This window comes from Atractosteus spatula, chromosome 6 (assembly GCF_055471065.1).
Source record: "Atractosteus spatula isolate fAtrSpa1 chromosome 6, fAtrSpa1.hap1, whole genome shotgun sequence".
Taxonomy (NCBI): domain Eukaryota; kingdom Metazoa; phylum Chordata; class Actinopteri; order Semionotiformes; family Lepisosteidae; genus Atractosteus; species Atractosteus spatula.
In genome coordinates, this window is record NC_142711.1 from 19,285,641 (window position 1) to 19,298,159 (window position 12,519).

At 53.0% G+C, this 12,519-nt stretch overlaps 1 protein-coding gene across 1 annotated transcript; it reads left to right on the plus strand.

The window, feature by feature from the left end:
• Positions 1-320: 320 nt before the first annotated feature.
• prpf19 (pre-mRNA processing factor 19) lies at positions 321-9,743 on the plus strand. The gene is made up of 15 exons (XM_088918887.1): positions 321-504; positions 1,138-1,287; positions 2,602-2,678; positions 2,936-3,077; positions 3,167-3,240; positions 3,332-3,394; positions 3,966-4,007; positions 4,555-4,629; positions 4,891-4,966; positions 5,050-5,159; positions 5,582-5,737; positions 6,943-7,012; positions 7,673-7,929; positions 8,547-8,652; positions 9,048-9,743. Exons 1-15 carry the CDS (start codon positions 486-488, stop codon positions 9,143-9,145), a joined length of 1,515 nt encoding a protein of 504 aa, XP_088775013.1. The 5' UTR covers positions 321-485; the 3' UTR covers positions 9,146-9,743.
• The last annotated feature ends 2,776 nt before the right edge of the window (positions 9,744-12,519 follow it).

Genomic DNA, 12,519 nt, shown 5'->3' on the forward strand with positions numbered 1-12,519 from the left:
AGCTACTACCAACCAAATGGGTTAGACGTAACATTTCTTAGGATGACCTGCAAGCTCACACACTCACTGGCTTTCCCACTCTAGTCGCATACTGCTAACAGACATTTGTTCTAGCCAATGAAAATGAGAGTACCTGGCGCTCTAACGACAACCTTTCTCTCGACCCAGAAGGAGGCGGGCCTGTAAATCGTGATTCGCCTGCGGATTGGCTCAATTTGTCAAATGGGCGGTGTCGGAGGAGCATCGCGCCGAGCAAGAACACCTGTCATTGGTCAAGATGTGGGAGAAGGCGGGGCTGGAGGACCGGGAGCTCTCGGAAGCTATCCCAGCATGCCGAGCGCGCCGCGGCGGTACTAAGTCGCGCGGCGTGTTGTTACAGAGTTGTAATTCGCTGGGACAAGTGTGTAAAAAATAAATCAAATCTACCGAAAGAACAGCGGAGATCTCCAGCACCCGGTTCCGTTGTTGGCTGGAGGGTTTGAATCATGTCTTTCGTTTGTGCTAGTAAGTCCTGGCCGCCGGGAAAGCTCGGAAAAAAAGAGTTTCATTGTGAAGTAAAGACGCGCTGTAAATGTCGGCACGCAGTCGAGTTTTCCAGGGCTTGCGGCGATACACATCGTGAATTTGCCGGTAGCAGCAGCAGCGTGGGTTTCGTGTGTTGTGCAGAAAAAGCCTGTGTTTCTGGGAATGTTTTGGGTGCGCGAGTTGAGGTGAGGTGGGAGTGCGGGTCGGGGAGGTGACGAAGTTCGTTTCTCTCCCGTGTTGCAGTCTCTGCGCCTCATCGCTGCTTATTGAGACGGGTTTTTCTGCCTAAAAGTAACGTCGGCGGCGGCAGGATTGTGCCACTGCACGTGTGAGCCCACAGTCCTGCGTGAGGCTCCCCCCACTCGAGAAGGGAGCTGTGCAGGGGTCCTCCGGCCTTGCAGTTCTGGTGGTAACAGTACCCGCTGCCTGGGCACAGGCGGGTTTGTGCGCCGCAGGGCCTGATGCAGACGCTCAAAGACGGCTGCTTTTGTTTTCCCAGATGGTTTTCAGAGAGGCCGTTACCCTCGTGGGTAAACAGCCGTGTCTGTGTTGCCGTGGGAGGGGAGGTGTGTGAACTTCAGTGGACACTGACTCCGTCTTGCTCTCCCCCAGTCTGTCACGAGGTGCCGGAGCACCCCTGCGTGTCCCCGGTGTCCAACCAGGTGTTCGAGCGGCGGCTGATCGAGAAGTACATCGCGGAGAACGGCGCTGACCCCATCACCGGCCAGCCGCTGTCCGAGGAGCAGCTGGTGGACATCAAGGGTGAGGCGTCTGTGTGTCTGCTGTCACTCTAGCCCTAATCCCAGCCCCAGTGCTGTCCAGCTGCTGGACATCAAGGGTGAGGCGTCTGTGTGTCTGCTGTCACTCTAGCCCTAATCCCAGCCCCAGTGCTGTCCAGCTGCTGGACATCAAGGGTGAGGCTTCTGTGTGTCTGCTGTCACTCTAGCCCTAATCCTAGCCCCAGTGCTGTCCAGCTGCTGGACATCAAGGGTGAGGCTTCTGTGTGTCTGCTGTCAGTCTAACCCTAATCCCCGCCCCAGTGCTGTCCAGCTGCTGGACATCAAGGGTGAGGCTTCTGTGTGTCTGCTGTCAGTCTAACCCTAATCCCGACCTCGTCTGCTGTCCAGCTGCTGTCTGAAGAGCAGCTCGTGGACATCAAAGGTGAGGTGTGTCGCCTGTCCGTTGCCATCTCCCACACTGCACTGCTGGGATGCCCGAGCAGCTCGCTGCTGTAGGAGGAGTGAAAGATGAACCTCAGCACTGTTTTCTACCGCATGACTGACCCGGTAGGGAGCTACGTCCTGGGAGAGGTGGATCTAGCTGAGCAGCGCAGGGAAGGGTCCTTTTCCGCACGGCATCGTGTGCTCCTGCACAGCCGGGGAAGGCTGTCAGCCGACCTGAAAGCACACGCATGCTTGCTGTTCCCGCTGATGTAGCGGGGCTCAGAGTGCTCAGCGAGTTACGGAAGTGATGTCGCCCCTTCTGACTCGTGCACAGTGTCAAACTCGGCCGTGGAGTTATCCCCTCTCTGCAGCGGCCGAGAGCCACCGGGGTCTAATCCCAGCAGGGGCAGGGAGAGCTGTAGCTTCTTTCGCCCCTGGAAGTGCTGCATTGGAGCGTTCATGTTGGACTGAACACTTCCACTGGAACAAATGCATGTATATCAGGATTCCTTTCCTGTCCAAGCTTTTTAGTTACTAACTGATCCGAGGATCTCAGCCTGCAGTCTCTTTAAAGAGTCCAGGGTATCGGCTTCAACATCATAGCAGGGCAGTTTGTTTTACACTCCCACTCCCACCTCCACCAGTAAACTAGCTTTAGTGAAGAAAGAAGTTTGTTCCAGTTCCCTGGTGTCTGAGCCTTGGGGTCTTATTTGTGTTCTTGGCTTATGCAGAAGCAAGCCTTGTGTACTGCTAGAGACTTCAGAAAAAAAACCCATTAAGTACAGTCCAAACAGTTTCTGATTTCTGTGCTGAAGGAATCGAGTTCCTGATGCGCAGAGCTCCCACTGCTGGTGTCAGGACCTGTCAAGTTCCAGAGGGACCGTCTCTATTAATCACCCTGTCTCTCTCTCAGTCTCTCACCCCATCAGGCCCAAGGCTCCCTCTGCAACCAGTATTCCTGCCATTCTCAAGGCACTACAGGATGAGTGGGTGAGTTTCTCAGTGTGTCTGTACTGTATTAACCCCTCTCTCTCAGTGCAGTGTTAATGTCCTGGAGTGTCCAGTCAGTGTGTCTGGACTGTATTAACCCCTCTCTCTCAGTGCAGTGTTAATGTCCTGGAGTGTCCAGTCAGTGTGTCTGGACTGTATTAACCCCTCTCTCTCAGTGCAGTGTTAATGTCCTGGAGTGTCCAGTGAGGGTCTGTCGTGTTTTATTTGCTGTAGTAACTCCACTGTCTGTCTTTCAGGATGCAGTGATGCTGCACAGCTTCACTCTCAGACAGCAGCTTCAGACGACTCGTCAGGAGCTGTCTCACGCTCTGTATCAGCATGACGCCGCCTGCCGTGTCATTGCCCGGCTCACCAAGGAGGTCACAGCTGCCAGAGAAGGTACAGCTCTCGGTGCCTTTTGTCTGGATGCCTGTTGTCGTTCATCCTTGTTAGACATCAAACTGATCGCTCCCTGCGTTTCTCTGTAGCCCTGGCGACGCTGAAGCCTCAGGCAGGATTGGTGGTTCCACAGGCAGTGCCCGCCTCCCAGCCCACTGCCGCAGTGAGTCATTGGTTAAACGACCTGCCTGTCAGTGTAAAGTTACCCGGGATGCGATGTGTGGATCGATGTGACAAGTGTTCGTTTCTCTCAGGGAGGTGGGGAGCCCATGGAGGTCAGCGAGCAAGTGGGAATGACTCCGGAGATCATACAAAAGGTACTGTAAGCTGCTCTTTCTCATACCTCCTGCAGTGTTTGGTCACTTTTTTCAGTAAGCTCTGTGCTCACTCTGTGCTAAAGACGAGCTCCCAGGATCCGCTTCTGTAGCTAGTTGACAGAGCAGCACTGCCCCCTGATGGGACACTTGTTCTTCACAGAGTAACCTCCACTGAATCCAGCCCGTACCCCTCAAATACAGCAGCTTATTGCCCCCCAAATCCAGCAGGCCCACTGCAGCCTGTACCTGCCCCCCAGATCCAGCAGGGGCCTGGATTTGTTGGGGTACAGGTCTACAGCTGCTACTCCCATGCAGCAGGGTTTCATGAGTGATATCTTCCCATTGTGGCGACGCGGCCACAGAGGAGCTGGTGAGCAGCCTGTCGGTGTGGCTGCCGTGCCGCAGTGCCTTCAGGGCTCTCCTCACAGCCCTCCTGTGAGCCAGCGAGGGCTTGACTGCGCTCACAGAGGTCATCTGGCCTCGAGGCTCTTAGTGTGCTACACAGTCCAGAAGCTTGTCTGCCCTGAAGCAGTGGGTTTATATTAACTGATATCTTCCTCTCTCTCTTCAGCTCCAAGACAAGGCCACTGTCCTGACCACCGAGAGAAAGAAGGTCAGTCTGCGAGGAAGCTCTGTCTTTCTGTCTGCTCTTACTGTCATTACCTGTGTGTCTCTCCCCCACACTGGCTCTACTTAAGAGCACAAGACAAGTCACAAACCAGAGGCGGCTATTCAGCACTTCCAGCCTGTTAGGTAGTTAACTGATCCAAAGATCTCATCCAGCCGTTTTTTGAAAGAAACGCTGGTATCAGCTTAACAACACAGCTGGGCAGCCTGTTCCACACTCCCACCATCCTTTGTGTAAAGAAGTGAATTCTGTTCTCAGTTTTAAATGTATTTCCACAGTTTCCGCTTGTGATTTCTGGTTTGTGTTTCTGTCCTAATTGCAAAGTCCCCTGGGCTGACTTTACCTTTGAGGAGGCTGAATACTTTTTTCTCCCCCCTTTTCTGCTCTGACTCTCTCGCACAGTGATGATGATGATAATAACATTTAATAGTCATAACATAGTACGGCACAGTCATTGCAGTACGTGCTCACGGTATGTCTGTTAAACTCTTCCCTGTCTGTTTCGGTAACCCATGCTTCCTCTTTCTTGCAGAGAGGAAAGACCGTTCCCGAAGAGCTGGTCAGGGCTGAAGATCTCAGCAAGTACAGACAAGTGGCCTCTCACGCTGTGAGTGTGGTCTAGGAGAGGGGTGGGGTGAAGTGGTGATGGCAGGGGTTCACAGCCTTGTCCAGAGGTAGAAGATGCTGAGTTGGGGGAGGGGAGGGAATGCTCCGTATGGCTCCTGTTAGATTGCAGAACTGGATTTGATGGGAATTGTGACCTTGTGAACTGCAATCCTTGCTGGGCACAGCTGGGATAAGGGAGGAGTCTTTGTGTTCAGCTGCAGTGTTGGCGCGTGAAGACTTACCATCTCTCCATCTCCCGCAGGGCCTGCACAGTGCCAGCATCCCTGGTATCCTGGCCCTGGATCTGTGCCCCACGGACACCAACAAAGTGCTCACAGGTGAGGACGCCATCGGATCACTCTCCCCTCTCTGCGCTGAGCCACCGGCCCTTCTCCCCTTACCTCCTGTGCTTCTGTTTCAGGTGGCGCTGACAAGAATGTGGTTGTGTTTGACAAGAATGCTGAGCACATCATGGCTACACTGAAGGGACACACCAAGAAGGTCACCAGTGTCATCTACCACCCGTCACAGGTCTGTCTCTCACTGGAGAGCAGTGTTAATGTACTGGAGTGTCCAGTCCGTGTGTCTGGACTGTATTAACCCCTCTCTCTCAGTGCAGTGTTAATGTCCTGTAGTGTCCAGTCAGTGTATCTGGACTGTATTAACCCCACTCTCTCAGTGCAGTGTTAATGTCCTGGAGTGTCCAGTCAGTGTGTCTGGACTGTATTAACCCCTCTCTCTCAGTGCAGTGTTAATGTCCTGGAGTGTCCAGTCAGTGTGTCTGGACTGTATTAACCCCTCTCTCTCAGTGCAGTGTTAATGTCCTGGAGTGTCCAGTCAGTGTGTCTGGACTGTATTAACCCCTCTCTCTCAGTGCAGTGTTAATGTACTGTAGTGTCCAATCAGTGTGTCTGGACTGTATTAACCCCCTCCCCTCTCTCTCCCTCCCTCAGTCGGTGGTGTTCTCTTCCTCTCCGGACAGCACTATCAGGGTGTGGTCGGTCTCGAGCTCCAGCTGTGTCCAGGTGATCCGTGCTCACGAGAGCGGGGTGACTGGCCTTTCTCTGCACGCCACCGGGGACTACCTGCTCAGTGCCTCTGAGGATCAGGTAACCCTGCTGCAGCTGCGCCATGTTTCCCGCTGTGCTGCGGTCTGCACGCACTGCTGCCCTCAGAGCGGTCCTCTGGCAGGGATGGGCTGGAGCTGTGGACCCGGCTCATTCCACATTGCCACTAGGGCTGCAGTCAGAGGGATGCATGTTGCTTCATCACATAACATTTTTTTACATGGTCTCTTGGGATCCATAATTCATAAAGTCACTCCATAGAGATTATAGGAAGCTGTTTGGCACATCGAGCCCAGTTGGTAGTTTGTAATTAATTGAGCTGAGGATCTCATTCCAGCTGTTTCTTAAAGGAAAAGTCGGGATATCAGCTTCTCAACATAATGGCTGGGCATTATGGTCCCACACCTCTGCCACCCTTTGTGAAAAGGACATTCTTGTCCGAGTTCCTGAAAGAAAGGAGCCGCAGGGTATCGGCTCCAACTACATGGCTGGGCAGCCTGTGTGTTCTGACCTGGACTGAAGGATCTCGTCCAGCTGTTTTTTGAAAGAAGCCAGGATATTGGCTTCGTCAACACGGCTGGGTAGTTTGTTCCAGTCTGCCACAAGTCACACACGAGAGGAGCCCTTCCAGTCTGTTCAGTCGTTAATTGATCCCGGGATCTCATCCAGCTGTTCCTCGAAAGTAGAGGGACCTTGACTTCAACAACATAAGACAACGTAAGAGTTAAAACAGGAGGCCTGTAATTCCTGTCGTCAGTTTTAAATGCTCTTCCCTGTAGTTTCTACTTGCGTCTCCTGGCTCGTGTACGGAAGCTCTCCCAGTGCAGCGTGACCACAGGGAGCAGTCTCCCAGAGCCTCCTGTGCCAGCTGGGCTAGCTCCTGCCCCTGTCCAGCACGCCTCGTACCTGTGTTCTGTCAGGCTGTGGTCATCCTGATCTTGGTCTGTCGCGGAGCTTTGCTCCAGCCAGCTCTGTGATACACTGGTGGGAACAGGATCAGTGTTGCTATGGGGGGCGGGGTGGTTGGAGCCAAGACCTGCAATGGAGTGGACTGGAAGAGCTGCAGGCCGAGCAGCTCTGCTCTGAACACTTCATGCCTCACTTGACGTAAGCGAGCAGCACATGGCGGTTAACGAGCCAGCGTGGCGTGATTCATCTCCAGGGTGCGATGTGAGGTGTGTACTTCAAGCTGCCTTTTCTGTCCAGCAGTCTTGCTCACCGTAGCCCTGTCCTCACTTCTTCCTCAGTACTGGGCGTTCTCCGATATCCAGACCGGCCGAGTGCTGACCAAGGTGACCGACGAGGCTGCTGGCTGTGGTGAGTCCCCCCTCTGTCCCCCGTCAGTCTGCTAGCCCTGCGAGAATCAAGCCCTTCCATGTGCAAATGTCGTCATCATCCTAGGCTGGTCCGTGGAGTCTGGGAGTCTGGGATGAGAGGTCAGCCAAGGATCAGTAACCTGCTGTATTACAGCACTGCATGGAGTAGGACAGGATAGGAACCCACTACTGTCCTAGTGTGAAATAGACGGGGGCACGGCTCATGGGTGACGTTCCTCTTCCGGGAGTGAGCTCTAGCAGGGGTCCAGGAGTGTCTGCCCTGCCACCCTGTTGGCCACGCCTGAGCGCGTCTCCTCCCAGGGAGGAGTTTGGGTCAGGTGCTCCTGGTTTCTCAGGCCAGCTGTTTGCTGATGTTTTGTGTTAGCGTTCTGTTAATACTGATGTTAATGTAGTTGTCTGGCAGTGATCCACCACTGGAGTAAGAGTCCCTCACGATTTGTTCACAGATATGTTTATCATAGTATTGTTTCCCCATCATCCTCGGCTCTGGTCCGTGCCCCAGCTCCACCTGTATTTGACGTGTTTCCCCATCATCCTCGGCTCTGGCCCATGCCCCAGCTCTGCTCATACAGGCCAGCGTGCAGGCCTGCTGCCTCCTCACTGTGCCTGTTGTTAACGTTGATGCCGTCTGCTGTTTCAGCCCTGACCTGCGCCCAGTTCCACCCTGACGGGCTGATCTTCGGCACGGGCACAGCCGACTCCCAGATCAAGATCTGGGACCTGAAGGAGCGCACCAACGTGGCCAACTTCCCTGGCCACAGCGGCCCTGTGACAGCCATCGCCTTCTCCGAGAACGGCTACTACCTGGCCACCGGCGCGCAGGACTGCTCCGTCAAGCTCTGGGATCTGAGGAAGCTGAAGAACTTCAAGACCATCACGCTGGACCACTCCTACGAGGTGAGGGGGCTAGTGTGCCCCATGCTGGGGGGGGTATGAGGGGTCCGGGGTGCCCTGTACCAGGCGAGGGTTCAGGGGAACAGACCTCTTATCCTTCATTATCCTTCATATTGAAAATACAGTACCTCAGGTGGACAGTGTGATGGGAAAGGAATAGTAAATCACGTTGCTGGACTCGGAGAAGTGATGCACCTTCCAAAATCTTTCTCGACTCTGGAGAATAGCGAACAGGGTTAATAAACCCCGGTGAGCCTGCAGCTCTGCTCTCCTGTCCTTGAGTCCACGGTCTCGCAGGAGCTGGGGAAATCGGGGAGGGGCGCTGCAGTATTGAGAGCGCTCGCTCACTCTCGGTGCTCTCGCGACAGCTAAGAAAGCGTCGCTTCTGACGTGCGGCGGGTTCAGGGTGCGCTAGGACTTGGGGATGGAATCCGTGATCTAAGTCTCAGCGGGTGTGTTTTTATCCGTGATCTAAGTCTCAGCGGGTGTGTTTTTATCCGTGATGTAAGTCTCAGCGGGTGTGATTTTGGTGCGCTTGATGCACCGAACGCGAGTTTCCTGGGGCCGCGGGCTGGATGGCTGCTCTGGGCCCTGCTGACGTCCCCCTTCTGCGTTCGCAGGTGAAGTCCTTGATATTTGACCAGAGCGGAACTTACTTGGCAGTAGGAGGGTCTGACATCAGGGTCTATATCTGCAAGCAGTGGTCTGAAGTCCTCAACTTCACCGGTAAGAGCATCTTCCCGAAGCAACACTACACAAACTAAACTCCTTTACTCCTTTAGCTTTTAACAACCAACCTCTACTGTAACTGGACTGTAACTGCCTACTGTTTTAACCCCCCTCTCTCTCTCTCAGTGCAGTGTTAATGTCCTGTAGTGTCCAGTCAGTGTGTCTGGACTGTATTAACCCCTCTCTCTCAGTGCAGTGTTAATGTACTGTAGTGTCCAGTCAGTGTGTCTGGACTGTATTACCCCCTCTCTCTCAGTGCAGTGTTAATGTCCTGTAGTGTCCAGTCAGTGTGTCTGGACTGTATTAACCCCTCTCTCTCAGTGCAGTGTTAATGTACTGGAGTGTCCAGTCAGTGTGTCTGGACTGTATTAACCCCTCTCTCTCTCACACAGAGCACACAGGCCTGGTGACAGGAGTGGCCTTTGGGCAGCATGCCCAGTTCCTAACCTCCTCTGGGATGGACCGCAGCCTCAAGTTCTACAGCCTGTGAGAGAGCCCCGTGGCCATGAGTAGAAATGCCGAGGACATGCTGTGAAGTACATGATTATTGAAAATGATAATGATGTTAACTGTATTACTGACCTGTCTGATGCAGTAACAGGTTGTCTTTGTGTTTTTTAAAAGATTTTTTTGTTAATTTTTGTCCTTGCCCATTGCCTTCATCTCTCTCACTCGCCCTCCTGCTTTCTTTGCCCCTCTCCCTTGGCGCTGCCTTCTAGCCTGTATATGTACCACGTTCCCTCAGCGCTGCCGAACCCTTCCTCTGTACCCGTGCGGTGTGTGCAGACTGCCCCCTGGTGGCTGTCTGCAGTCATGCAGGCCTCTGACGCCACCTTCTAGTTCAGTTTTTATTTCAGATGTCTTGTAGGTTTTTCAAGTTGCCCATGGGCCTGTTCATGAGCTCTATACAGTCATGTGCCGCCCCCGTCTGGCCTGGGCGCGTGTGGAGATCCCAGCGCGAGTATCGCCCTTGGCCCGGTGGGCTCAGTGTCCGTTTCTTTGCTGTTTTTATAGTGGCAGAAAGATTTCCGAAACCGGTCCGTATCTGTACGCAGTAATAATCCTGATAATAAAATCCTTTACTCCCGGCACGTGTCCGCCTCTTCCTTCTGTCGTTCTGCGGGTCTGCTCCGGATCTCCCTCCTGTCCAGGAAGCGAGAGCCACTGGTTTCCTTCTGCAGCAGTGCTGGAAAAGTCGCCTTCTTCTAATTTAAGACTCCAGGAGGGAGCACAAGGGAGAGCTTCTCTCTGTAAAAGTGTGGAGCTGAGGGGAGACCGGAGAAATTCGGATCAGTGCCCCAGCACACCCGGGAGAGTGCTGTGCTCCTGTGCGAGATGCCCAAGCAGCAGGGCTGGGAAAAGTGGTCTTCCTGCGGCTTCCCATCGGCTGGCGAAGAGGGCAGCGCTGCGCTAGCAGAGGCGAGTGACGAACAAGACGCAAGTGTTAACATTGTGAAAGCATCGTGTACACTGTCTAGCCCAGGGGTTCTTAATCTGGGGGTGCAGGAGTAATACACAGGGTGCATACTCATTACACAGATTCCTTTTTGGATTTGTATAATCTGTGCTTAATTATTTTAACTGTTGAATTAAATAGGACTAACCCTTTTAATAAAACTTGAAATGATCATTAAAAATGCACACCTAGGTTTTAAAATGTTGGTACTGTTGAAGAAGATGGCTAGAGCCATCTTAAAGAGTCTGGTTTTTGATTGCAGAAATCAGAAGCTTTAAGGTATTGCAGAGATTCCTGTCAAGCCTTGTGCAATGGAGATGGGTGGGCTGCTCTGTGGGTAGGAGCAGCGATAGAAGATGGAGAAGTTCCTTGGTCAGATGAGGCAATTTGTTCTTGAATTGTCGACATCTCTTGAGGTATTCTGAAACAGGGTACAGAAGAGAATATCGTGTCGCAGTGCGGTCAAGCGCTACTTTTTATTAGGTCTGGACACTGGTAGCATAAAAGAAGAATTTCTCTATTGTAGGTCTATTCTAACAACCATGAAGACCTCAGACATGCTTGAAGAAGTAGTGTTTCTGTGCCAGGCGGGGGTTTAAGTGGTAGAAGGGAGGAAACTGTCTGTGCTGCAAAGAGCCCTGATTTTCCACCCTGATGAAGAATCTCCACACGCCATCCTGACTCACTGCTCCCTACCGCGTGATGCGCGGACTTCTACATCCCTTCCAGATGCTCTGAAGGATTTCCCGTCAGCAGCTGGACAAGCAGTCAGCTTTCTTCTGATGGCCTGACTTTTAAAATAGGTCTGGATGTGATTCTCAGATCAATTAGCTATCAAGTACCAAATGGCTTGGGATTGGCAGAATAGCCTCCTTTTGTGACCTGTCTTAAGTTCCTTATTTCTCTTACTATTGGCAATATTCCCTAGCTGAAAGAAAGGCTGCAGTCTGCAGTTTTGACCAGTTAAAAACAGCTGTGTAACTTCAGACGTTGGCCAAGAGCGTTGTGTGTTTGAACAGCTTTGTCTCTGCCTCACAACAAGGGCAATCTTAAGATAAGGGCTCTGCCTGATAGTGAAATGTCAACCCACATGTTGTTTTCCCAGTAGGGACACAAGTCCAGCTCTTGCTATCTGACCTGTAAACTTTGCCTTTTTAACTTGTTCTGGTGAGAATCCTTGGAGAGCGAGCCCTGATCGCCGCAGGTCGGTATCTCCTTCATTCTCCTGGCCTGCCATGGAAGGAGAAAGCTGTTCCTGCTCACTGTAGCAGTCCTGAGTGATCGTTGTGCTGCAGCACATGTGTAACGAGAGGTGGTGCTGTGGTCAGCATCGCTGCCTCTCACTACTGGAGCCCTGGGGTCAGTGCCTGGGGTACTGTCTGTGTGGAGTTTGTATGTTCTTCCTGCGTTAGTGGGGGTTTCCTCCAGGTGCTCTGGTTTCCTCCTGCAGTCAAACACATGCTGGCTTCTGGGGAAATTGGCCCTGGGGTGAGTATGTGAGTGTCGGTGTCTGTGTGTGGCCTGTGATGGACTGGTGTCTAGTCCAGGATGTACCATGAGTCTGTTGCTTGCCAGGACAGACTCCAGCCCCCTTGCGGCACTGAATTGGAAGCATCTGTTCTTTGAGACACAGGTCGGGCTGAGTGACTCCTGGGGTGGACAGAGACACACAAGTCGGGCTGAGCTTGTCCTGGGGTGGACAGACACACAGGTCGGGCTGAGTGACTCCTGGGGTGGACAGAGACACTCAGGTCGGGCTGAGTGTGTCCTGGGGTGGACAGAGACACTCAGGTCGGGCTGAGTGTGTCCTGGGGTGGACAGAGACACACAGGTCGGGCTGAGTGACTCCTGGGGTGGACAGAGACACTCAGGTCGGGCTGAGTGTGTCCTGGGGTGGACAGAGACACTCAGGTCGGGCTGAGTGACTCCTGGGGTGGACAGAGACAGCAGAATTAAGAACTGCCCGTGACAAGTTGAGCAACATCATATCCAACAAACCTGCTATCACGTCAAGTATCAAATCTGGGGTCACCACATTCGAACATTCACTCAAGAGGACAGTCCATGGACTGGAGGGAGGGGGGTGCCGGTGATATTTGTACCAATAGATATTTGTACAATGAACAAAAACAAGGGGGAAATTCCTCCCGGACGGAGAGCTCAGGACATGTCCGGGTACGGTAACAGTGAAGTGTTTGCCTGCATACTGAACGCTGTGCACACAATCTGTAATGCCTGAAAAACGAGTGTGGAGGCAGCGTACGTGTCTGCTGGTCATTCTGTATTTATCTATGTCTGTTACAGACATCTCTGCCTGCTCGACCTGTTCCCCTTGGAACGTATCCAGGCTGTGCCGAGACTTGTCCAATCTTATCGCGCCAATAAGGCTCTGTCGGGCGAGATTGACG

Coding starts and splice junctions, on each gene's coding strand:
- prpf19 (XM_088918887.1), top strand. Junction 4,967..5,049: donor CACCAACAAAGTGCTCACAG/GTGAGGACGCCA, acceptor CTTCTGTTTCAG/GTGGCGCTGACAAGAATGTG. Junction 5,738..6,942: donor TCAGTGCCTCTGAGGATCAG/GTAACCCTGCTG, acceptor CTTCTTCCTCAG/TACTGGGCGTTCTCCGATAT.